The 25860-nt window shown below is 39.6% G+C and overlaps 1 protein-coding gene across 1 annotated transcript; it reads right to left on the reverse strand.

Moving 5' to 3' along the window:
- Positions 1-24300, reverse strand: LOC127575790 (ras-related protein Rab-39A-like). Its single transcript, XM_052025890.1, has 2 exons — positions 23865-24300; positions 1-3043 (listed from the first exon to the last, which is right to left on the reverse strand). The coding sequence occupies exons 1-2, from the start codon at positions 24077-24079 to the stop codon at positions 2617-2619; spliced, it is 642 nt and encodes a 213-aa protein (XP_051881850.1). The 5' UTR covers positions 24080-24300; the 3' UTR covers positions 1-2616.
- Between the last annotated feature and the right edge of the window lie 1560 nt (positions 24301-25860).

Genomic DNA, 25860 nt, shown 5'->3' on the forward strand with positions numbered 1-25860 from the left:
ACACATAATCAAAACAATATTTATTTTGGAGAACAAAATAAATATGTTGACATTCAATAATTTATTCCTTACTTTTAAGCCTCTTCATAAGTACAACTGTTGAAATTGATGAATGAAATAATTGCTGTACTAAAATAATCATAAGTGTTAAATTGCTACTTTTCAAAATAGTAGAGATGAACACAAATAATTTCCACCTTACCTCAAGATGACTAAACAACTAGCTTCCAAGCCTCAGGTGAATGTTTTTGTACTGTTTATGTCTGAAAAGCAGGGACCATAGGTTTTACCTTCTGATTTTCATTTTCAACTGAAAACAGTTCCATTGGCCAAGATTAAAGATTGCTACATCAAAGTGTGACAATTAAAAGAATAATGAAAGTAAAACTTCCAGAAAGGAAGTTGCGTAAATGTTTGGACATAGCTAGCAATCATTACATCCATTTCTAATTAGGTTTGTATTTTAATATTAATACTTCAGTTCAAATCAAAGATCAGAGGCTTCGTTTAACATTTGGGCCATGTTCATCTGCTACTTTTTGTTTAACAATCACTCTAGCTAGAGATATATCAATGCAACAGATGTATCAATATAATACTAAAGAAATGAAAAATCTGAAATAAATGCTCAAAATATCCAGCAAGTCAGGCAGCAGCTGTGGAAGAAACAGCGTTAACACCTCACATTAATGATACTGCATGACTTGAGTATTTCCAGCATTTTCTGTTCTTAGATGCCAAATATAAATTGGTTTTATTGAATATATTCATTGGCTAGGATGATCATCATTAGCCACACCTCCAGCACATAGGTGAGTGAAGACCTTTACGTTATACTAAAAGAGATGGATTTAAAAACATTAAAATTTTAATTTCTGTGATGCCTAACAAGGTGAATAAAACCCACCTTGCCAAAAAAACTATTATAAATGACCAATTAGAGAACTGGGGTATTTGATTTTCACCACAGCCTACATTTTAAATATTAAAATCATCACGTTTAAGATGTGAGTAAATTAAAAATATCATGGGGGTAGAAATCCATTCTTGGTCATATGTAATAAATGCAGAATATGATAATGTAGTGAAATTTGGTTTACTGAATTTTGGACGCAGAGTACAAATATCCTGATATTTCATGTCATTAACATGAGAAAATTCTATTCTTGTGTATTTTTTGTGTAAATTAGTGGTTTGCAATGCACAGCTGGGTTTAGTTAAATCAGAACTGATAAGCAAACAACTTGATTTACAAGACTTGCAAATTCACTTACTCATTTGCTTATATGCATTTCACATTAGACTTCAGAAAAAAAGAGCAGGCATATGTGCCAAAGGTTAGTAGCCAATTCAGCATATTGCATACATTTCAGACATCACTGGACTGTTTAAAAGGTGCCTCTATTTTTTTGGTTTGCAGTAATTACCAACAATTAAGTGCAAGGATGTGAGCAAATGCATATAAAGGTTGCCTGACCAACAGCAGGGTATCTCAATATTCTTGGAGGATTAAAAGCTTACTTGATGACTCTTAAACCTGCCCATTGCTGGTAATATTCAAGTCCTTTGTAAACCTCACAGTTGAGCCAAGTTTTAACTTGCTCCCACCATCCTGCATTCTCCATTCTCATCTCTATTTCAAAAGCAAATTTTGGAAGGATTGTTCAATAGCCATAGCAGCCTCACCTCTTTCCAAAAGTAGATAAAAAGGCAGCAGTTTGTAACTGTAAACTGTAACATTAAAAGCAATAAGCTGAACAACCACATTGCCATGCCAACATTCATTAATTTGCCATATAAGCTAAACATTAAGCAATATTGGTCCACAAAAGAACCTAGTGCAGGGCTCTAAACAGAGGCCAACATCTTTGTGTATACAACCAAGCTGCTGGCTTGCCTGAACCAGAAATGTTGTCAGCAACTCACAACAGTGCAACCTTTTGAAGCCCCAGTTAATAGTACAATTTATTTCTTATTTATTGTTTTCATTTGCTCCTCCTTTTAACTCTTGAATTTGTCACCCATTCCCATTTTATTAACTACAAATGACACCAAAGGCTCCAATCCAAATCCTGGCAAATAATCACAATTCATAAACTTTACTTAAAGGCTGGGGAATTAAGAAATTGCACAGAACAAAAAAGAATTCTGCTTCTAAAAAACAAAATCAATAACTTAAAGTTAAGAATTTCTGCTTCTCACATTCCCAGAAACTACTCAAACATTTCTGAAATGGGCAAAACCATACTTAAATCATTGTTTAGGGTAAATGGCTCATATCAAATATACATATTTATTAAATCTTTACTTATCCTACCCCACAGATTGGCTGGCCTTACAGTAAGGCAACACTCCAAAAATAAAACTTGATTTTACAGTGCAAAAAAATACACTCTTACTATTAAAGTCAGCAACTATTGAAAATAAAATATGTACATTTCATGTTGGAGAAGCTCTGTAGCCAAATTGGGGTACTTACTTTCCAATGAAATATATTTAATCAATTCTATACTTGGTCTAGGATGAATCCTAGTAAATTTGTTGATGTAAGCTTGCACAAATGGCTAAAGTACATTAAGCAATTCTTTGGAATATAGGGTTCTTTAACCCCAATAATTAGCAAAGGCACCTTCTTCCAGGCTGCACAGCTTCCTCAGAAGAATGAACAACATTAGGAACCACACCACTCTTAACACCTTCCCATCCTTCTTGGATGGATATGTTGCCTTTTTTGAGCAGCTCGTATATCTCCTGGGTTAGAACAGTGAAAGACTCCTCCACATTTGTAGAATCTTTTGCAGAGGTCTCAATATATTTAATACCCGATACTGCTGCAAGTTTCTCTGCCTCTTCCTTTGACACTTTCCGTTGGGTCGCCAAGTCACATTTGTGTCCAACAAGAAGAAATATGATTTGGAATGGCTGAACATGCATCTTTGCTTCCTCCAACCAGTCACGGACATGTTCAAAAGACCTGCGATTTGTAATGTCGAATACAAGCAGCCCACCAACTGAATTACGGTAATAGGATCGAGTTATAGACCTAAGGAAAATAAAAAAGAGGGAGTAGAATTCAACCAACAGTTTTTCTTTTTAGAACCAAGCAGTGCTCAGGAATAATATAAAACTAAAAATATTAATGCTAATACTTGTATTTAGCTCTTAGGAATACATCAATGTAAAGTTTCATTTCTGGAATCAACAACCAAACAAACTCAATAATAGTTCATGCTAAAAGTTCTGTGCAAAAGTAATATAAATATATCACATGGATAAAAGGTTCAGTTAGATTTGATCTAAATAAGAAGAGATATTTTCTTTCTCGTCTGTGATAACATTTACCAAAGAGCCACAGAATAAACTGTAAATACTGAATATATGGTTTTCTGTTGCTTCCATGGCTGTTTTACCTAAGTTACATAGACAAGTGGAAGAAATTTCATAGAAATTCACCACCACTGCACAATATGGTACTGACACACATGCTTTGAGTTCCCCAAGTTTAAGCCATGTTTTTGACAAGAGTTTTCCACTTTCATAATACACCAGAATGGTGGTGATGGTAGCCATGGGTGGCTGGGCCAAAATAAAACTCAGCAAAGTCTATTGTCCCTGATTGTTTTCAAGTGACAGTTGTATGAAAATTTGATGTCCTCCACAACAGTGATTTATAGACATAGTACATTGATGTTCCCACCCTCCACCCTCTTGCTCTGCCCCTGCCCCCCAGCCTTTGATGCAAAATTAACAATTTCTGATCCTACAAAACAGAATTTATTCAAATAATCACAAATGACAAATTACCATCATTGGTTTTCCAGCTCCTATAAGCCATGCTGCAGTGCTCCAGCAGTAACTAGCTATGGAAACATAATAGGCATTGTAGTATTCGATATTTCTTCATGTTTCATAAATGTTCTGAAGAGCACTTTAACATGTATTGCTTGCCATCTAGAAAGAAATTATAAAGCTCGAACATAATTCAGTTCAAGCAATCTCAAAGATCCCAACAGTGTTATTGGAATCCTCTAACAGATGATCCATTCTGATCAACTGTTTTAATCTTCTTTTCCCCCACTTATAACAAAGAACTAAGTCAACAGTTCAGCAATTTAGGAATTTAGCAGAGAAATACAATTTTTTTCCAGAAATTTACAGCAGCGATAACTTTTAAAAAATACAAAAATTCTAGTGCAATACAATACTATAAAACAGATTAGACAATGAATCATCACAAACCTTAAAAGGGGTACAATCTTTCAATGTCTTTTTCTAATATTCAGGAATAAGGCACAGTTATGGAACAAAAAAAAAGACTGCACAAGAATCAGAAAACTAAAGACTACTAACTGAAGTACTTACTTAGAATGAGATAAAACTAAAGCAATTATAAATAAATTTACACCATTCCCCTGAGAATAACGTGTTCTGCTCATTTGATACAGGAACTGAAAATCTTCACTTCCCAATTCACATAATAAAAACTGAATTTAAAATTAAGCTCTTCACTTATGAGATCTGTCAAATTAAAACTAGATCAAGTTTCACATTATAGAATTTTATTTTATAAAATTCACACACATGAAGTACCACCAATTTCAGTCTAAATCTCAAATCTCACATGGGCCCTCCAAGTCCCAAAACCTACATTACTGGGTATCTACAACAAAGCCACATAACAAAAAGCCTTCATAGGAAGTAACTATATCAAGCTTCTCATTGCTTATTTTATTAATGGCTAAAACAATTGGCTGGTGATAAAAGAAATATGTTACATCCAACTGAAGATGACCATAAGATTGATATACTCTGATCTTACTTTGTAAACAAGTGACACAGCCTCACAATTCCTCATGAAAATTATCATTACACATAAAACTAAAATATATATTACTCTTTATGGATGTTAAGGATAAATGTTTAGTCAATAATAAATTAAACAAGTAAGAAATATTGTCATCTCTAGCTTTAAAAATGTGTAAAAAAATAAAAGGACATTTCACATGTATGATCTAGGGTAGAAGATATGGAACTCCATCATAAAGCAAGTAGGTGTCCTTTTAGCTATAATGGAAAATTGATATTACAATCTTGAGTAGTCACTTCGGACATGTAGTCAAATTTTGCCTGCATTAGAGAAAAAAATCCACTCACCATGTACTCCAAATTGAGCAACAAATTAAACTTCTTTCCCTATTTCCCCTACTTCATCAATGTGGCACTTCCAAATGCATGAACCATTATAAATAAAACTGGAGGAAGCATTAGTGAGTAAGGAAATGTTGCTTGAATTTGGACATGACTGAGAACTAAGAACGCCTGATAATGGCTGATAGAATGCTTTAATTTTACTCCAGGGTTCAAGTGTAAGAGTATTTTATGGCATTAGATACAATCCAGAAAGAAAAGGATGGAGTAATCCAAAATTTTATGAGCCATATAGGAGCCAAGATTAGTAGCTGAATTGGGAACAGGCCCACTCCAACTTGATAAGACATGTGTCTTTATTAAAATAATAAGATTGTTCCTCTCTAATATTTGACTGTTGAGTAAATTATTGGAGTACTTGGCACAGTATCTCACAAGACATGGCAACGGACCACTCCCTACCCAACAAGAATTACTGGAGAAGGGATTTTTGAGCAAATCTAAACAGCACAGGACTGTGCATGATATGGATTGTTTATTATATTCAGAGCTCTGGTTGCAACAAAATTGAAATTTTAAAAAGGAAACTTCTGTGTTTGGAAGAGGTTTCCTTAAAGGACTGGGCAAAGGATGTGATGATACAATTTTTTTTTGCGGTGGCCAAAGCATCATCCTACAAGAATTAAATACTTCAGGCACAAATTACAGGAAAATGAGATTAAATGGTTACAGTTAGATTAAACTACAGTCACATGAGAAGAAAATATAGCAATTAAAAGACTGCTAACCAATGAGCAATAGTAACTTGTTCAGGAGCACTGTAGAAAGATGCTGTCTCAAAACAGAAACAGAGTGAAAAGGGACAATGTGAATGGTATAAAGATGGTTTGGGAATTGCAGCAATGAGGGGCAATGCGAAGGTTCAATAACTAAAATTTATTGGCACTTTTGTTGAGTTCCTTGGTAACACTTTTCACTTGCACTATATGCCATCACAGCCTTCATTTGTTCAAGAAACTTTGCAGATGCTTGAGAAATTTGCATAGCAAACAGGAGTTTCATCGTAAGCAGGAATTACAAAGCTGTTATATAAATCTTACTTGGTTAGATATGAGACGATTAAGACTTATTAATAAAAAGAAACAGAATTCTGTACAATGGGGACCCGGCTACAAGGGTGAGATGGTTGTGTCACTCCAGCTGACGATGGTTGTGAACACTTTAGCCCTATCTCTGGGTATAGGGATGTTCACAGAGGTTCCTCCATGTTACTTAACTGTCACCATTATTCACAAATGGATGTAGCAGAATGGCAAAAGTTTTGATCTGATTCAATGGAATCACCTGTCTACACTATGTGGCTTCTAGTATTTAGAATGTACATTATCTTGTACTGTTACTTTACCAGGTTTGCATTTCATTTTAACTTCTATTTGGTGTTGCTCCTGGTATGCTCTCTTACACTCCATAATGAACCAGCTCTCCTTATTGAACCAGCATTAGTCCAAAGATTTAGAATATGCTGTCCTCATCTGCCCCAGATGGCCAATATCCTGAGATACGGGTCAGCCATTTAAGACAGAGATGAGGCAACATTTTCCTCTTGGTCACAGAGTCATAGAGCAATTCAGCACGGATACAGGACCTTTAGCCCAACGAGTCCATGCCGACCAGGTTGTCACCCACCTAGTCCCAATTTCCTGCATTCAGCCCATATCCCTCCAGGCCCCTTCCCTCCATGTACATATCCAAGTGCTTCTTAAATGATACTATTGTACCTGCCTCAACCACTTTCTCTGGCAGCTCATTCCATATAATTACCAACCTCTGCATGAAAAAATTGCCCCTTAGGTCCCTTTTAAATCTTTCCCTTCTCATCTTAAATCTCTGCCTCCTAGTTTTGGACTCCCCTACCCTGGGGAAAAGACTGTTACTGTCCACCTTATCTATGCCTCTCATAATTTTACACACTTGTATAAGGTCGCCCGTCATTCTCCTAATTTCCAAGGAATAAAGACATAGTCTGGCCAACCTATCCCTATAACTCAGGCGCCAGCAACATCCTCGTAAATCTTTTCTGCACACTTTCCAGTTTAACCACATCTTTCCCCTAACAGGGTGACCTAAACTGCACACAGTACTCCAAGTGCGGCCTCACCAACTGCATCATAATGTCCCAACTCCTATACTCAATGCCCTGACTGATGGCCAGTGTGCTAAATGCCTTTTTCACCACCCTGTCTACCTGTGATGCTGCTTTCAATGAACTATATACTTGTACTCCTACGTCCCTCTGTTCCATTACACTCCCTAGTGCCCTACCATTCATAGTACGAGTCCTACACTGGTTTGACTTTCAACTTACATACACTTGGTGTTATGAATCTTTGGAACTCTCTTCCTCAAAGGGTCATGGAAACAGAGTCTTCGAATATTTTTAAAGCAGAGGTAGATAGTTCTTTATATGCCAAAAGGTGAAAGATTATTGCAGTAGACTGGAAATGTGGAGTTGAGGTTACAATCAGATCAGCCCTAATTTCATTAAATGATGGAACAAGTTTGACAAGGTGAGTGACCTACTTCTGCTCCTAACTTGTACATATTCATGATTCTGGAATGTATCCATTTTAATGCACTGGTAGTACAACACAACACACAAAGGATGTACTCAGTATGAAAAGCGGACCAGGTGCTTTGTGTATTGGTTACTTCCACCAATATTTACATGGACAGGTACATAGTGAAATGTAGGTTGTTGGAGATATTGTACAGATATTTTTTGCCAAATATTTGTTCTATGTCATGTAGGATTGACCTGTAAGCCACATCCATCAGAATTTGGCCTGCTGTGTTGCTACTGAAATTCTTGGAGGGATAAACACTGAAGGAATGCACATTTTCTCATTTTCCCCAGCAATGTTCAACAAGGATTAAACAACTGAAAAAGGTTTCAAAACAAAAAGGGCTCCCTCCCTGGGTTTGAGGCAATATATTATTGTGAACTGAGGACTGGCTAATGAATGGAAAACAGAATAGGAATAAACAAACCATTTTCAGGTTGATAGGCGGGATGCAACAAGTACTAGAGCCTCAGCTATTTACAATTTATATTAATGATCTAATTATAAAAGGGCAGATTGTAATGTGTTCCCATTTACTGACATGCAATGTAAAGCTAGGGTGTAAAATGTACTGTGAAGAGAATGCAAAGATTCTGCAAAGGGATGTAGACCAGTTACCTGAGTGGGCAAGTACTGAATAGAATATATTTAGGGGAAATGCAAAGTTTTTTTTACAAAGGATAGCAAAACAATATTTTCTTTTTAAAATGCTGGTGTCCAGTCAGGTATGTGTGTGTACATGAAACACAAGAAATCAAGAAAACAAAAGACCTGATCATTGACTTCAGGTGAGGGGGCAGTGTACATGCACTTGTCTACATCAATGGTGCTGAGGTCGAGAGGGTTGAGAGCTTCAAGTTCCTGGGAGTGAACATCACCAACGGCCTGTCCTGGTTAAATCACTTAGATGCCACAGCCAAGAAAGCTCACCAGTACCTCTACTTCCTCAGGAGGCTAAAGAAATTTGGTTTGTCCCCTTTGACTCTCACCAGCTTTTACCGATGCACCATAGAAAACATCCTATCAGGATGTATCACGGCTTGGTACGGCAACTGCTCTGCCCAGGACAGCAAGAAACAGTAGAGCGTTGTGGACACAGCCCAGTGCATCACGGACACCAGCCTCCCCTCCTTGGACTCTGTCTTTACCTCTCGTTGCCTTGGCGAAGCAGCCAGCATAATCAAAGACCCCACCCATCCAGGACATTCTCTCTTCTCTCCTCTTCCATCGGGTAGAAGATACAGGAGCCTGAGGGCACGTATCACCAGACTTAAGGACAGCTTCTACCCCACTGTGATAAGACTATTGAACGGTTCCCTTATACAATGAGATGGACTATGACTTCACAATCTACCTTGTTATGACCTTGCACCTTATTGCACTGCACTTTCTCTGTAGCTATGACACTTTACTCTGTACTGTTATTGCTTTTACCTGTACTACATCAAAGCACTCTGTACTAACTCAATGTAACTGCACTGTGCAATGAATTGACCTGTACGATCAGTATGCAAGACAAGTTTTTCACTGTACCTCAGTACAAGAGACAACAATAAACAAATACCAAGAAGTTAACATGCAGGTGCAACCAGATGGGCAGGCAAATTATGGTAGGACACACCTCAAACATGTACACGTTTTGGTTTTTCCATCTAAGGAACAATAAAGTAACTCTGAGGCAAAGCACCCCCTCGTTATGGCTGTTTAGATAATGGAATTTCACCCTTAAAGAATTCACAAATTGCTACCCAAAAATTTGAAATGCAAAATAAAATTAGCTCTTACAGAACTTATGTGAAAAATAGAAAATAAACACAAAATTCATTTTGCTTCAACTTGTGTTTCTTGATGCATGTGTAGATGACGTGGCTTTGCATTAAGAAAAATCACAATACTGACCATTTTCTAGGAACGCAACCCCCACTCCCACAGTAACGCGGAGACCACCTGTATTGATTTACTGGATTGACTCTAGCGATAGACAGATTGACTTGAGTTGGCAAGAAGGTGGCAGAGCATAATGCGGGAAATATGAAGGCATAACCACCAGGAAGCACATTCTAAGGATTACAGGTCAATCATTTGGGGTCAAGATGAAGAATGAGTGTATTTAAGGCTGAGATCATAATCTTTTAATACAAGGACTGGAAGACAAATTAGACAAGGTAGAATATCAACCATAATTTTATCAAACAGCAGAGGAGACTCAAGAAACCTGCTATTTCTTGTCAAGTTAATCAGCTGGAAATTTTCTTGGCCCTGTTTGACCTGATACTGTGAAACTTCAGAGTCAGTGTTGAGGATACAAGGACCACACCTCCACAATATTTCACAACTCTATCACTCTTGTTCGGGTCATCCTGCCTATGGGATAGAACACAATCAGGCATGGTGTTGGAGGAGTCTGATATGTTGGTTAGAGGTTTCATCCTGTGAGTATGGCTGTCAGATTGCAAGATGACCAAACTGTGGGACAGATATTCCAATTAAGATGTAAATCATGAAAAGTCCACTTGCCTGGCTGTGCCACTGAGGCGTTATTGTCCCTATGTGGTTTTATTCTTATTGTTTTGATAGCAATTTAATACAAGCCAATGGTTTGCTCAGCCATTTCAGAGGGAGTTAAAGGTTACGTTGTTGTAGGTCTGGAGTTATATATAAAGATTGACGTGGCAATAATAGCATATTTTATTCCATCAAAAGAATACGAGTGAACCAATGGGGTTCACATGACATCTGGTAGTTTCAGTTATCATGACTCAGATTTAGCCTGTGTTTCATTAAAAAGTTTAACCTTCTGTAGTCATGTATGCATTTTGATCAATATCTTACTGAGCACATTATATTTAAAATGTATGCAAGTACATATCTACACTATTGAGGTTTTTAAGTTCATTTTTAACCTGAGCATCACTTGCAAGGCCAGCATTCATTGACAATCTTCTGATTGTCCTTGAGAATGCTGTGGTGAGACACCAGCTTGAAGCACTATAGTTCTTCTGGTGAAGGTATTCCCACAATGCTTTTGGGGAGGGAGTTCCAGGATTTGAACCCAGTTACAATGAAAGACCAGTTATATACTTTATGTCAGGATAGTGTGCCACTTGGAGGGAAAGTGCCTGTTGCCCTTGGTGGTAGAAGTTCAGGGTTTGGGAGATACTGTTGGAATAATTTGGGTGAGTAACTGCAGTGCATTTTATAGATGGTACACCCTGCAACCACTGTGCAATGGTGATGGAGGAAATGAATGTTTAGGGTCTTGGATAGGGTGCTAATCAATCAGGCTGCTTTGTCCTGAATGGTGTCGAACTTCTTGTTGTTGAAGCTGTAAACATCTAGGCAAGTGGAATATTCCATCACAGTCTTGATGTGTTTCATGAATGATGGAAAGACTTGGGATGTCAAGAAGTGAGTTACTCACCACAGGATACCCAGCTTCTGATCTGGTCTTGTAACCACAGGATTTATGTGGCTAGTCCACTTGTGTTTCTGGTCATGCCCAAGGATGTTCACAGTGGGGAACTTGGCAATAACATGCCATTTAACAAAGGCTATGTGGTTCGACTCTCTCGTTGGAGAGATTCAATGCCTAGCTCTTTTGCGGCACAAACGTTACTTGCCACCTGTCTTAATGTTGCCCAGGTCTTGCTGTATACTGGTACAGACTGCTTCCTTTGCTGAGGAACACAAGAAAACTGGATCAGGGAAGGCCACCAGGCCCCTCAAACCTGTGCTACCATTCATAGAATATAGAACAGTACAGCACAGGAACAGGCCCTTCAGCCCACAATGTTGTGCTGAACCGCCCCAGGCAGTGCATTCCAGGCACCCACCACTCTGTGTAAAAAAACTTGCCCCGCACATCTCCTTTGAACTTACCCCTCCTCTCCTTAAATGCATGCCCTCTGGTATTAGACATTTCAACCCTGGGGAAAAGATACTGGCTGTCTACTCTATCTATGCCTCTCATAATCTTATAAACCTCTATCAGATCTCCCCTCAACCTCCACTGCTCCAGAGAGAACAACCCAAGTTTGTCCAACCTATCATCATAGCACATGCCCTCTAATCCAGGCAGCATCTTGGTAAACCTCTTCTGCACCCTCTCAAAAGCCTTAACATCCTTCTTATAATGGGATGACCAGAACTGAATGCAATACTCCAGATGTGGCCTAACTAAAGTTTTATAAAGCTGTAGCATAACTTCCTGACCTTTGAACTCAATGCCAACTAACGAAGGCAAGCATGCATATGCCTTCTTTACTGCCCTATCAACCTGTATAGACACTTTCAGGGATCTATGAACTTGGACCCCAATATCCCTCTGCTCATCAACATTGTTGAGGCTCTTACCACTGACAGTGTACTGTCTCTACATTTGATCTCCCAAGATGCAACAGTTCACATTTGGCCGGGTTGAACTCCGTCTGCCATTTCTCCACCCACATCTGCAACTGATCGATATTCTGCTGTATCCTTCGCCGGTCTTCTACACTATCCACACCATCACCTATTTTCATATTACCTGCAAACTTACTAACCCACCCATGTACATTTTCATCCAGGTCATTTATATACATCACAAACAGCAGAGGTCCCAGCACAGATCCCTGAGGAACACCACTAGTCACAGGCCTCCAGCTAAAATAAGTCCCATTGACCAATACTGTCTGTCTTCTACGGCCAATTCACCGTGGATCCCATGTATCTTAATCTTCTGGGTGAACCTCCCATGAGGGACCTTGTCAAACGCCTTACTAAAATCCATGTAGTCAACATCCACAGCTCTACCTTCATCAATCACCCTCATCACCTCATCAAAAAGCTCAATCAAGTTCGTAAGGTACAACTTGCCTTGCACAAAGCCATGCTGATTGTCCCTAATTAGGCTATGGTTTTCCAAATGCTCATAAATCCTATCCTTAAGAATCCTCTCCAGTAACTTCCCTACCACTGACGTGAGACTCACCAGTCTATAGTTACCAGGATTATCCTTGTTTCTCTTCTTGAACTAATGGAACAACATTAGCTACTCGCCAGTCCTCCAGGACCTCACCTGTGGCAAGAGAGGACATGAAGATCTTGGTCAGGGCCCCAGTAATCTCATCTCTTGCCTCTCTCAATAACCTGGGGTATATCCCATCAGGCCCTGGGGACTTATCCACCTTAAAGCCCAACACTACCTCCTCCTTTATCTCGAAATGCCCTAGCATATTAGCATGCTCCACACTGATCTCACTATCCTCCACACTGATCTCACTATCCTCCACATCCTTCTCCTTCGTAAATACTGATGCAAACTACTCATTAAGGACCTCACCCACATCCTCTGCTTCCAAGCACATGTTCCCTCCTTTATCCTTGAGTGGTCTTACCCTCTCCCTCATCATCCTCTTGCTGTATGTATAGAATGCCTTGGGATTTTCTTTAATCCTACTTGCCAAGGACTTTTCATGGCCCCTCCTAGCTTTCCTATTTCTCTTCTTGAGTTCCTTTCTGGCTTCTTTATAATCCTCAAGTGCTCTGTTTGATCTGAGCTTCCTAAACTTTACATACTTTTCCTTTTGCTCTTTGACTAAATTCACCACCTCTCTCAACATCCAAGGTTCTCTTTGCCATCCTTGTCCTTCCTTCTTACTGGAACATACTTGTCCCGTACTCTGTGCAGTTGGTCTTTAAACACCCTCCACATGTCAGGGTATGGATGTCAAAAACAGCTGTTCCCAATTCTCCCTAGTTCCTGCCTAATGCTCTCATAATTTGCCCTGCTCCAATTTAATACTCCCGCAAGGTCCATACTTATCCTTATCTGTAGCTATCTTAAAACTTAAGGAGTTGTGGTCACTGTTCCCTAACTGTTCTCCCACTTAAAGGGGGAGTCACCTGGCCAGGCTCGTTACCCAACACCAGGTCCAGTACAGCCCCTCCTCTCATTGGACCATCTACATATTGATTTAAGAAAACCTCCTGGATGCAACTAACAAATTCTGCTCCATCTAAGCCTCTTACACTAAGGAGGTCCCAGCTTATATTAGGGAAGTTGAAGTCCCCCACAACAACAACCCTTTTAGTTTTACACTGTTCCCTAATTGCCTGCATATCTGTTCGTCAATATCCCAGTGGCTATTGGGGGGTCTGTAGTATAATCCCATCAGAGTGATTGCACCTTTCTTATTTTTGACTTCTACCCATATGGACTCAGTGGACGAACCCTCCATTATGTTCCCTCTGAGTGCAGCTACGATATTGTCCCTGATTAGTAGTACAACTCCACCCCCTCTTTTACTTCCCTCTCTATCTTTTTTAAAAACATCGAAACCCTGGAACATTAAACACCCATTCCTGTCCCTCTCTCAACCAAGTCTCTGTCATGGCCACAACATCACTGTTCTATGTACTGATCCATGCTCTAAGTTCATCACCCTTACCCATAATACTTCTAGCAGTCAAAAACACACACTTCAAACTGTCCATCCCATTGTGTCCATTACTTTGGTCCTGCCCATTTTTCTGGCCCTGACATCTACCTTCCTCTCAATCCCTCCACTTTCTGACCCAGTGCTCTGGTTCCCATCCCCCTGCCAAACTAGTTTAAATCCTCCCAAGTAGCATTAGCGAACCTCCCGGCCAGGATATTGGTTCCCCTCCAATTGAGGTGCAACCCTTCCTTCTTGTACAGGTCACCCTTGCCCTAGAAGAGGTTCCAATGATCTAAGAACCTGAAACCCTGCCCCCATTATGTCACCCTTGGGGGCTTACAGACTACTCCTGCCCATAACTGCTCTCCCCTACTATTCATGATTTCAACCCAAACCAATTCTACACTACTATCCACTGCCTCTATATCATGACCCGGATACCTTCCTTGATTAACAATGCTACCCTCCCTGCTTTCCCTTTAGGCATGTTCTTTTGGAATATTGTATAACCTGGAATATTTTGCACTCAATCCAAATCACTCTGCAACATCTCCGTACCAGACAATACTATACGTTGCTATCAGTGCTATGAAACTCATCTCTCATTGAAAATGCTACATGCATTAAAATAAAGACTGTTAAACTCTGGATTAGCTGTGTTGCATACTTTTGTTTACATTTTCTGCCCCAGCCTGTCACACTTATCTTTCTTTTTCAATCTTTTTATTAGTTTTCAAATTAATTCAGATTAAGATATCAATGTTTATACATGTAATACAAAGAGATCAGGAGAACAATCACGATATGGATAATCATAAAAAACACTAGAGTATAAAAAAAACTGTAGATCCAATGATCTGTTAGTGAATGAATATAATATAAAAGAAAAAGATTTATTATAAAATATATAAAAAACCCCAAAACAATAATAAAAATTATAAACAATATATCAAACCAAACTAAGCTAAAGAAAAAAAAATTAAAAAAAACCAAAAAAAACTGGACTAAAATTTCTCAATAGAAACAGAGCAATATTATGTCGTCAACTCCGTTCCTCTAAATTGAAAGGTTATTATAAGGGGATCTATATCATGTGAAAATATTGAATAAATGGACTCCAAACTTCCTCAAATTTAAGCGAAGGATCAACAGTACCACTCCTAAATTTTTTCCAAGGTTAAACATGATATAGTTTGAGAGAACCATTGAAAAGTAGTAGGGGGTATTAGATCCTTCCATTTAAGCATAATGGATTGTTTGGCCATTAGTGTAACAAAGGCAATCATACGGTTAGCAGAGACAGAAAAATGGCCAGATTCTATCCTTGGTAAACCAAAAATTGCAGTGATAGGATGAGGTTGTAAATCAACCTTCAATACATTTGAAATAATGTTAAAAATATCTTTCCAATATTTTTCCAAAAAAAGAGGACAGGACAAAAACATGTGTGTCAAAGAAGCCACATTCGATTTACATCTGTCACATATAGGATTTATATGTTGATAAAAATGAGCTAGCTTATCTTTTGACATATGGGTCCTGTGAACTACCTTAAACTGTATCAACGAGTGTCTGGCACACATTGAAGATGTATTAACTAAATGAAGAATTTTCTTCCAAGTCTCTGTAGGTATAGATGTCTGGAGTTCACTTTCCCATTCATTCTTAATTTTGTCCAGTGGTTCTAAACAAATTTTCATAATTAAATCATAAATTATTGCTATCAAGCCCTTCTGAGTTTCCGTAATTTCAGTTTTGTAAGGTGTGGGAAAAGAGGGTATAGTAGCTTTTAAAAAATTTCTAATTTGCAAATATCGAAAAAAGTGTGCTCTAGGCAAATTGTATTTGTTAAACAATTGTTCAAAAGATGAAAAACAGTTATCAATGAATAAATCACAAAAACATACTATTCCCTTCCTTTTCGATATGGAAAAAGCTGAGTCAACTCTGGATGGATGAAAGAAAAAATTAGATTGAATGGGACTTGACAGGTTAAATTTATTCAATCCAAAAAATTTACGAAATTGAAATCATATTCGCATTGTATGTTTAACTATTGGGTTAATCATATGTTTACTTAATTTGGTAAGTGCGAAAGGGAATGGAACTCCTAAAATAGAAACTAATGAAAATTCAAGTACTGATTGGAACTCAAGGTGTGCCCATTTGGGGCGTTGAATTACATCTGGATCTTGTATCCAAAAAATTAAATACCTAATATTGATTGCCCAATAATATAATCTAAAGTTAGGCAAGGCCATACCACCATTCTTTTTTAGTTTTTGTAAATATTTCTTACTTAGCCTTGGGTTTTTCTTCTGCCAAATATATGAAAGAATTTTAGAATCAATAGTATTAAAAAAAGATTTCGGAACAAAAGTTGGAATCGCTTGAAATAAATATACAAACTTTGGTAAAATATTCATCTTAACCGCATTAATTCGGCCTACCAATGATAGAGACAGTGGGGACCATTTAGTAAATAATTGTCTAACATGGTCAATTAAAGGCAGTAGATTAGCTTTAAATAAGTCCTTATGTCTCTTAGTAATTTTAACACCTAAATACATAAAATAGTCAGTTACCAATCTAAAAGGTAATTGCTATAAACTGGGATTTGCATATTTAATGGGAAAAGTTCACTCTGATTAAAATTTAATCTATAGCCAGAAAAAACATTAAACTGATCTAATAGTGATAGTACTGTGGGGATAGATTCCTCCGGATTAGAAACATAAAGTAACAGGTCATCTGCTTAAAGAGATAGCTTATGAATCTTCTGTCCTCAAGTAAAGCCACACACATTTGAAGAGTCCCGGAGTGCAATAGCCAAGGGTTCTAAAGCAATATCAAATAACAAAGGGCTTAACGGGCAGCCTTGTCTAGTACCTCGAAAAAGCCTAAACAAAGGAGGTCTTTGATTATTTGTAAGTATTGAAGCCATAGGTGCATAATAAATCATTTTAATCACAGATATAAATTTAGGACTAAAATTGAATTTTTGAAGTGTACTGAATAGATAATCCCATTTGACTCTGTCAAAATCACACTTATCAATTTCTTCCTGTTCTTGTACCACCACTCTCTCATTTTCACTTCAATTTATTAAACATCTAGTTCGTGCAGCCCTCCCCCACTCCTATTGTGTTTAAAGCCCTCTATCTACAATCCCAAGACACTGGTCCCAGCATGGTTCAAGTGAAGCCAATCTCAACAGAACAGCTCTTTCCTTCCCCAGTACTGATGTCAGTGTCCCATGAATTGGAACCTATTTCTCCCACACCAAGCTTTGAGCTATGCATTTACCTCTCTCACCCCATTTACCCTTTGCCAATTTCTAATGTGGCTCAGGTAATAATCCAAAGATTATCACCCTTGTGGTTCTGATTTTCATTTTTGCCTAGCATAATCCCTTGGCAGAACCTACTTCCTGGTCCTACCACGTTATCACTGCATACACAAACCACGATAACTGGATCCTCCCCCTCCCAGGTTCTTTTCCAGCCCAGAAGAAATGTCCTTAAAAATTGCACCTGGCAGGCAACAGAGTCTTTGGGACTCTATCTTTGTAGCAGAGGAAATGAGAATCGAATTGAACAATGTGCAGTCATCTGCAATCATTCCCATTTTTAACTTTGTGATGGAAGGAAGGTCATTGATGAAGCAGCAGAAATTCCTATAGCTTGAGGCTGGGACAATTGACCTTTAACTAACACAATCATCTTCCAGTTTGCAGCAGCAGGAGTGGCCAGCTGGCTCCTGGAATGTGCTCCATAAATCAATATGGTCATGGCTAATCCAATCATGCCCTCAGCACCATTTTCCCCTTCTCTTCATTTCCCTGTCCCCCTGTAGTTCAAATATATGTCAATCTCTGCTTTGAATACATTTGATGATTCAACCTCTCCATTTCAAAATTCCAAAAACTCATGACAACCCCCCAAAGAAAAAGTTCCTCCTCACATCCTTCCTAAATGGGCAACCCCTTATTCTAAAGTTATACTCCACTAGTTCTAGATCAGAATCAGGTTTATCATCACTGACATATGTTGTGAAATTTGTTGTTTTGCGGCAGCAGTATAGTGCAAGACATAAAAATTACTATAAGTTACAAAAATAAATAAATAGTGCAAAAGAGGAATAATGAGGTAGTGTTCATGAACCAGAAATCTGATGGTGGAGGGAAAGAAGCTGTTCTTAAAACGTTTAGTGTGGGTCTTCAGGCTCCTGTACCTCCTCCCCGATGGTAGTAATGCAAAGAGGGCACATCCTGGATGGTGAGGGTCCTTAATGATGGATGCCGCATTCTTGAGGCACTGCCTTGTGAAGATGTCCTCGATGGCAGGAAGGGTGGTGCCTGTGATGGAGCTGGCTGAGTCTACAACACTCTGTAGCCTCTTTTGATCCTGCACATTGCATCACTGCCTGGTATGGAGGATCCAATCAGTCAGAATGCTCTCCACTGTACATCTGTAGAAATTTGCAAGAGTCTTTGGTGACAAACCAAATCTCCTCAAATTCCTAATGAAGTAGAGCTGCTGGCGTGCATTCTTCGTGATTGCATCAATGTGTTGGGCCCAAGATAGATCCTCTGTGATGTTGACACCCAGGAACTTGAAGCTGCTCACCCTTTCTACCGGTGACCCCTCAATGAGAACTAGTGTGTGTTCTCCTGACTTCCCCTTCCTGAAGTCCGCAATCAATTCCTTGGTCTTGCTGATGTTGAGTGCGAGGTTGTTGTTGCCACACCACTCAACCAGCTGATCTATCTCACCCCTGTACACCTCCTTGTTGCCATCTGACTCTGCCTATAACAGCGGTGCCATTGGTGAATTTATAGATGGCATTTGAGCTGTGCCTAGCCACACAGTCATGAGTGTAGAGAGAGTAGAACAGTGGGGTCAGCACTGTTGTTGTGAGGAGGTGTTATTACCGATCCGCACTGACTGTGGTCTCCCGATAAGGTAGTCAAGGATCTAGTTGCAGAGGGAGGTACAGAGGCCTAGGTTTTGAAGCTTGTTGATTAGTACTGAGGGGATGATGGTGTTGAATGCCGAGTTGTAATCGATAAACAGGCCTGACATGTTTAGCTGTTGTCTAGGTACTCCAAAGCCCAGTGGAGACCCAGTGAGATTGTGTCTGCTGTAGACCTGTGCGGCAGTAGGCAAGTTGCAGCAGGTCCAGATCCTTGCTCAGGCAGGAGTTAATTCTAGTCATGACCAACCTCTCAAAGCGCTTCATCACAGTAGATATGAGTGCTACCAGGCAATAGTCATTTGGCAGCTCACCCTGCATTAAGGCAGCTCACCCTGCTCTTCTTGGGCATTGGTATGATTGATGCCCCTTTTGAAGCGGGAGAGAACCTCCTACTGAAGCAATGAGAGGCTGAAGATGTCCTTGGACACTCCAGCCAGTTGGTTGGCACAGATTTTCAGTACCCTGCCAGGTACACCATCGAGGCCTGACGCCTTGTGAGGGTTCACCCTCTTGAAGGATGTTCTGACGTCGGCCTCTGAGACAGAGATCACAGGGTCACCAGATGCTGTGGGGATTCGCACAGGTATAGTGTTATTCTCCCTTTCAGAGCGTGGATAAAAGGCACTGAGCTCATTGCGGAGTGAAGCATCACTGCCATTTATGGTGTTAGTTTTCATCTTATAGGAAGCGATTGGTATTGGTTTATTATTGTCACTTTTACCAAGGTACAGTGAAAAGCTTATCTTACAAACCAATCATACAGGTCAATCATGCAAACCCTGCCACATCTACTGTGCATCCAATTGTGTCTCTAACTTCACTCAGAATTGCCTTTTCGACCTTACGATGGCCTTCTGTAGTTTGTACCTGGACTTCTTGTAGGGTTCTAGATCACAGGTCTTGAACACCACAGACCTAGCCCTCAGCAGACTGCGAATCTCCTGGTTCATCCAGGGCTTCTGGTTTGGGAAGACTCGGTATGTTCTCAAGATGTTCTCAGTTTGGCTGTGGCACTTTCACTCAGATCTGAAGATGAATCCCTGAATATGGTCCAGTCCACCGATTCAAAGCAGTCCTGTAAACGCTCCTCCACCTCCCTTGACCATACCTTTGCAGTCCTCACCACTGGTGCCGCAGTCCTCAGTCTCTGCCTATATGCCAGGAGTAGGAGTACAGCCAGGTGATCGGACTTGCCAAAGTGTGAGCATGGGACGGCATGGTAAGTGTTCTTGATGGTCGTGTAACAGTGATCAAGTCTGTTGGCTCCTCTGGTTCTGCAGGTGACACAGTGGTTGATGATAGATAGCCAAACCCAAGTGATGGGAAATATTTTCCTCTGTCAGTCTCCCTCAGAGTCTTACATTTCAATGTGATCACCTCTGATCCTTCTAATGGGTACATACCCAACCTGCTCAACCTCTCTTCCAATGTCAATCCTTTCATTCCAGGAATTAACCTGATGAGCCTTCTCTGCATGCCTCCAATGTACCTTTCCTTAAATATGGACACCAAAACTATACACTGTAATTCAGATGAGGTCTCTCCAGAATTCTGTGAAGTTGCATCAAACCTTCCCTACTTTTGTATTCCATACTCCCTGCAATGAAGGCCAAAATTCCACCAGCCTTCCTAATTACTGTACCTGCACTGTCGAACCTTCGTGTTTCATGTACCAGGACCTCAGATCCCTTTGCACCACATTTTGTAATGTCACTCCATTTAAATGATCATTTGTTTTTTTTTTCATTCCTCTTTCCAAGGTGGATAACCTCATATTTTCCTATCATATCCTAGCTGCTAACTTCTTGCCCACTCAATTGATCCATTTATATCTATCCATAACTAGCTATATCCCTTTGCAGGCTTTTTGTGTACTTCTGCTAAACCACATATCTTTATATCATTAGCACATTTGGCTACTGTACACATGGTCCCCTCATCCAAGTTATTAACAGATTATAAATAATTGAGGCAATGTATGCTTTCAGCCAATGGAATATCTTCTTCTTGACATCCATTGACTTCAGTTTTTATCAGGGATCCTCACTGCCACACTCAGTCAAATGCCATTGCTACTTCAGGAATTTACTTCATTGGTCTATGTTTGGACCAAGGACATGTTGAGGTCTGAACCCAAGTGCTCCTGGTCAAGCCCAAACTGGGCATTGGTGAGCAGGTTATTGGTGAGCAAGTGCCACTTGATAGCACTGTCAATGAGACCTTCCATCACTTTGTTGATGATTGAGATACATACTGAGTGGGCTGCACTTTAGCAGCATTGGATTTGTCCTGCTTTTTGTGAAAAAGATTTTTTTTCCACATTGTCGGGTAGATGCCAGTGCTGCAAGTGTCCTGGAAAAGCTTGGCTGGAGGCATAGCTAGTTTTCAAGTCCAGATCTTCAATATTACAGCCAGGATATTGAATGGTCTCATAGTTTTTGCTGTATCCCACTGCTCTCAGCCATTTATTGATATTACATGAAATCCTTTTTTTTGTGTCTGAAAACTGAAATATATACACCAATTCATCATTGATCACTGATTATCTGTTAAATGTGCAATACAGCAGCAATAAGCCTTTGGACTCCAAAATTTGCTGTCAGGCAAAAACAATTCTAGAGGATCATGGAATCAGCTAAGAGGTGGATTATCAAAGCCCCAAGACATCACCGCCAGACATCTTCAGAGTATCTTTTCTGGCCCAACTTTCTTCTGCTGCTGGATCAATAACCTCCCTTCTGTTAGGAGGTCACAATTGGCTGTTTGCTAATGACTGTAGAATGTTCAACTCCATTTGCAATGATGAAACCATGCAGCAAAATATGGACAATAACCAGGCTCAGGCTTTGTGGTAAGTAACACTTGCATCACAAGTGCACCTTACAATGACTTCTTCATTGCTTTGCTATATTGTCTTGGACTTGAATAAAATTAGCATTACCAGTTACCCCTTGGGGTGTCAACAATTGACGAAAACTTGAACAGGCCCAATGGTGACTGAAGCAGATGAAAGACTTGGTATTCTGTTGATATCCTGACTCATCAAAGCCCCTCAAGCATCAACAAGGCACATCAGAAGTTCTCCTCATCTGAGTGTACTCTTGCACGATCACATGCAACCAACTCAGCATCATCCAGGTCAAACCAGAGCCTTCCATTGTCAACCAGTGTGTCAAATATATTACCTACAGAATGCACTGCTATATGAAATCAAGGCTTCTTTGACAACATTATCTTCATCACCTAGAGTAAGAGCAGTGGGTAACTCACCTTCATCACCTGCTGTTCTCACTCAATAACAAAACATCTTTCTTTGGCCAATACTGGGTCTAAAGTCCTGAAATTTCCTATTTAACAATCCTTTAAGAATAATTTCACAACTTGTATTGCAGCAAGACAAAGTATAAATCAGAAACCAAGAGGTATTTATTGGAAGATTTTACGGTGGTGTAACTAAGTCCACTTTTGTGATGGACAAATGACTTGGACTAAAATGTATGGAACATAATCTTGATAGGTACTGATGATACTAACATAGATCTGGCTAAATGAGGAGAACTGCAAAGCTATCAAGGAAAACCCAGGCAAGTTAGCATATTGGATGTCAGATTAAATTTTAATGTGGAACCATTTTAGGTGATAAAACATGGACTAGAAATATACACATGATCAAATAAAAATAACAAGATGTGATGTCAAAGATTTAATATGCCATATTCCCTACATTCAAAATATTAAAACCAAATTCATATCAATAATTTTACTAAAATTACACACACAGCAAAATAATACTAAAACTAGGAGAAATTTAACATTTTAAAACAAGAATGTTCATATCCACTGCTTCCAATATCAAAATATTCAAGAAAGCTAAGAATCAAACACAAGTTTGCAGTGCCACAGGTAAATTTTGAATCTACTACCAACTTTTTACAGCCTAGACCTGGGTAAAAAGGTACAAGTCAGCTATGATCTACTTTAATAGCACATTTTAAGTGGGTGAATGGCCTACTGTTATAATATTTATTGCAATTGTTTAAGTTGTTATAAATTAAATCTGCTTCAAAACGCCAGATTCCAATTCTAAATCTTTTATACTCGTTTAGGGTTCAGTTTGCCAAATGGGTCACCAGTTTGCCAGTAGCACTGAGTCCCAACCTGTAATTTCAAATAAACCATGTAGCTATCCCTCTTGTCCACGCTCTGTCAGCAGCAATGGTCAGTCCCATTCAAACACGTCCAAACATAAATTAGCCGAAATACGTGAAAAGCAGAATTGAGTTAGTGGGATAATTTAAGATACTGTTCTTATTTGTGCTGCTCTCATCAATGGCAGGTGGCACCCACAGTTATAAATTAACCCAGCTGGAAGTAAAACCGCTTATGCAGACGTAATGAAAGCAGCTGCATCACGGACAGACTGAACTACAAGCATGCTGGAATAATATTTTTTTAAAAATGAGAGAACAGAATAGATTTCTCAAATCAATTCCCCCAAAGAGCTGCAGGTCGCTTTCCAAAGTTGCATTATTTCGTCTGCCGTTTGAAGTGATGCAAATCAAGGACATCTCTCTGGAGCAAAGTCCAGCAGCAAAAACCGCGCTCTCCCGCACCGCCCGCCCCGGTTTCTATCTACTTTTATTTCCACCCTCAAAGGGGGAAAAAAATCAACACCAAACCAAGCCATACCGCCGCGCACCTGAACCGTTCCTGGCCCGCTGTGTCCCACAGCTGTAATTTGATCCTCTTTCCCGGCTCGATTTCCACCAACCGGGCGAAGAAGTCCACGCCGACCGTGGGGTCAGACGCATCGTTGAATTTGCCGTCGGTGAATCTCCGGAGGAGGCAGGACTTGCCCACCGTCGAGTCTCCGATCACTATCAGACGAAACTGATAGATCCAAATAGCTTCCATGACATAACTTTTTCTCTTTTCCTTTTTGCACGGTCTCACTAAAATGCTGTTTTGTTTAAATAAATAAAAACGAAAGCACCCAAAATGTATTTCCAAATAATATCAACCAGCAAATAAAAAAAACAAACTATTACTGCAGCAGAAATTCTAGTCCGGTTTTTCAGCTCCCCCACCCGTCGAGCCTCCAATGCTGCAAACTCAGCTCTGTAGCTGGTACCGGAAAACCAAGCCCGGGAAGAGGGAAGCAATGATTGACAGTCCAAGGGCGATGCTTGACATTGATAACCTCCAATCACAAGTCGGGAAACGTGGGCAGGTGGTCGCATCAACTAATAGCACACGGGAGGAGGCGGGAGCTCCTAGGAACAGCGTTTGATGTTGAGCTCAAACGGACGCATGGACTTGTCTGACGAAAGAATTAACATATACGCGCAGAATGTGTAAATACCCAACCATAGAGACAAGTTGTTTGTGGATCCAATTCCAGAGAATTGCGATATGATGACGATAATTCTATCAAAAATGAGGAATACATTTAAGAATGTTGCAGTAATGATTATAAGATCAACGTGATATTCTGATCCATGAAAAAATCAAATTCACAATATTACTTGGTCCTTAGCTTGCTTAAAACTGCATAATGCGTGTATAAAAATGGCCCATTCAGTACTTTACACTGAGATATTGCAACACCTTAATTCCAGGCTTAACCTCCTTGAAGCCTTCCCTTCTAAAATTTATAAAATAATATTTGCGTAGAATATAACGTGCATTGTGGGATCAGTAGTTCTAGATCGAACTTTAAATATGTCGAAACCTTAGAGAGGGACTCCTTATTTGATCTAGAAGTGATTGCCACAGGCCAAAAATTGATTTTACTCCTCACTTGGCTGTTCTCCTGCAATGTTGGTCTGAATCCACCAACAGTAGCTCAAAAACCAATCAAATCATAAATTCAAACAAGTGGCACAAGGAATCTGAGTGGCAAGAATGCAAATTAACTACTTTGAAATTAATAATTGGGGTATGGTGGTGGTTAATTTACCAGTCCAGAAACAGAGGTCTGGACTAACAATCCAGCAACAGATGATCAAATCTATTAGAGCAGCTATGGAATTTAAATTCCCTTAACAACAAAAACTAATTATTAATGATGATGTAATTCTACCGTTTTGCTATTAAATTCAGCAGATTGAATTCATAATTGGCTCAGTGGTAGGAAGCAGAGGGCGATGGTTGACAGTTGCTTCTCAGACTGCAGATCTGTGTCCAGTGGTGTGCCACAGGGGTCGGTGCTGGGACCTTTGTTGTTTGTAATTTATATAAACAATTTGGATGTGACAGTACAAGGCATGGTTAGTAAGTTTGCGGATGATATAAAATGGGTGGTGTTGTAGATAGTGTAGAAGGTTATGAAAGATTACAGGGGGATCTTGATCGGTTAGGTATGTGGGCTGAGGACTGGGAAGTGGCTTTCAATCCAGATAAATGTGAGGTATTGTATTTTGGGAGAGCAAACCAAGGTAGGACTTATACAATGAATGGTAGGGCCCTGGGGAGTGTTATGGAATGGAGGGACCTAGGAGTGCAAGTGCATAATTGGCTGAAAGTGGCATCACAGGAAGATAGAGTGGTGAAGAAGGCGTTTGGCATGCTGGCCTTTAACAGTTAGGGCATTGAGTATACGAGTTGGGACGTTATGTTGCAGTTATATAAGATGTTGGTGAGGCCACACTTGGAGTATTGTGTACAGTTTTGGTCACCCTTTTAAGGGAGAGATG

The sequence above is a fragment of the Pristis pectinata genome, chromosome 11 (genome assembly GCF_009764475.1).
Source record: "Pristis pectinata isolate sPriPec2 chromosome 11, sPriPec2.1.pri, whole genome shotgun sequence".
NCBI classification, from domain to species: domain Eukaryota; kingdom Metazoa; phylum Chordata; class Chondrichthyes; order Rhinopristiformes; family Pristidae; genus Pristis; species Pristis pectinata.

What these genes read in the sequence shown, in the direction of transcription:
- LOC127575790 (XM_052025890.1), bottom strand. Translation starts at nt 24,079, where the DNA reads ATGGAAGCTATTTGGATCTATCAGTTTCGTCTGATAGTGATCGGAGAC. An exon ending in GCGGGCCAGGAACGGTTCAG is followed by an intron (nt 3,044 to 23,864) that starts GTGCGCGGCGGT and finishes TATTTTCCTTAG; the next exon opens with GTCTATAACTCGATCCTATT.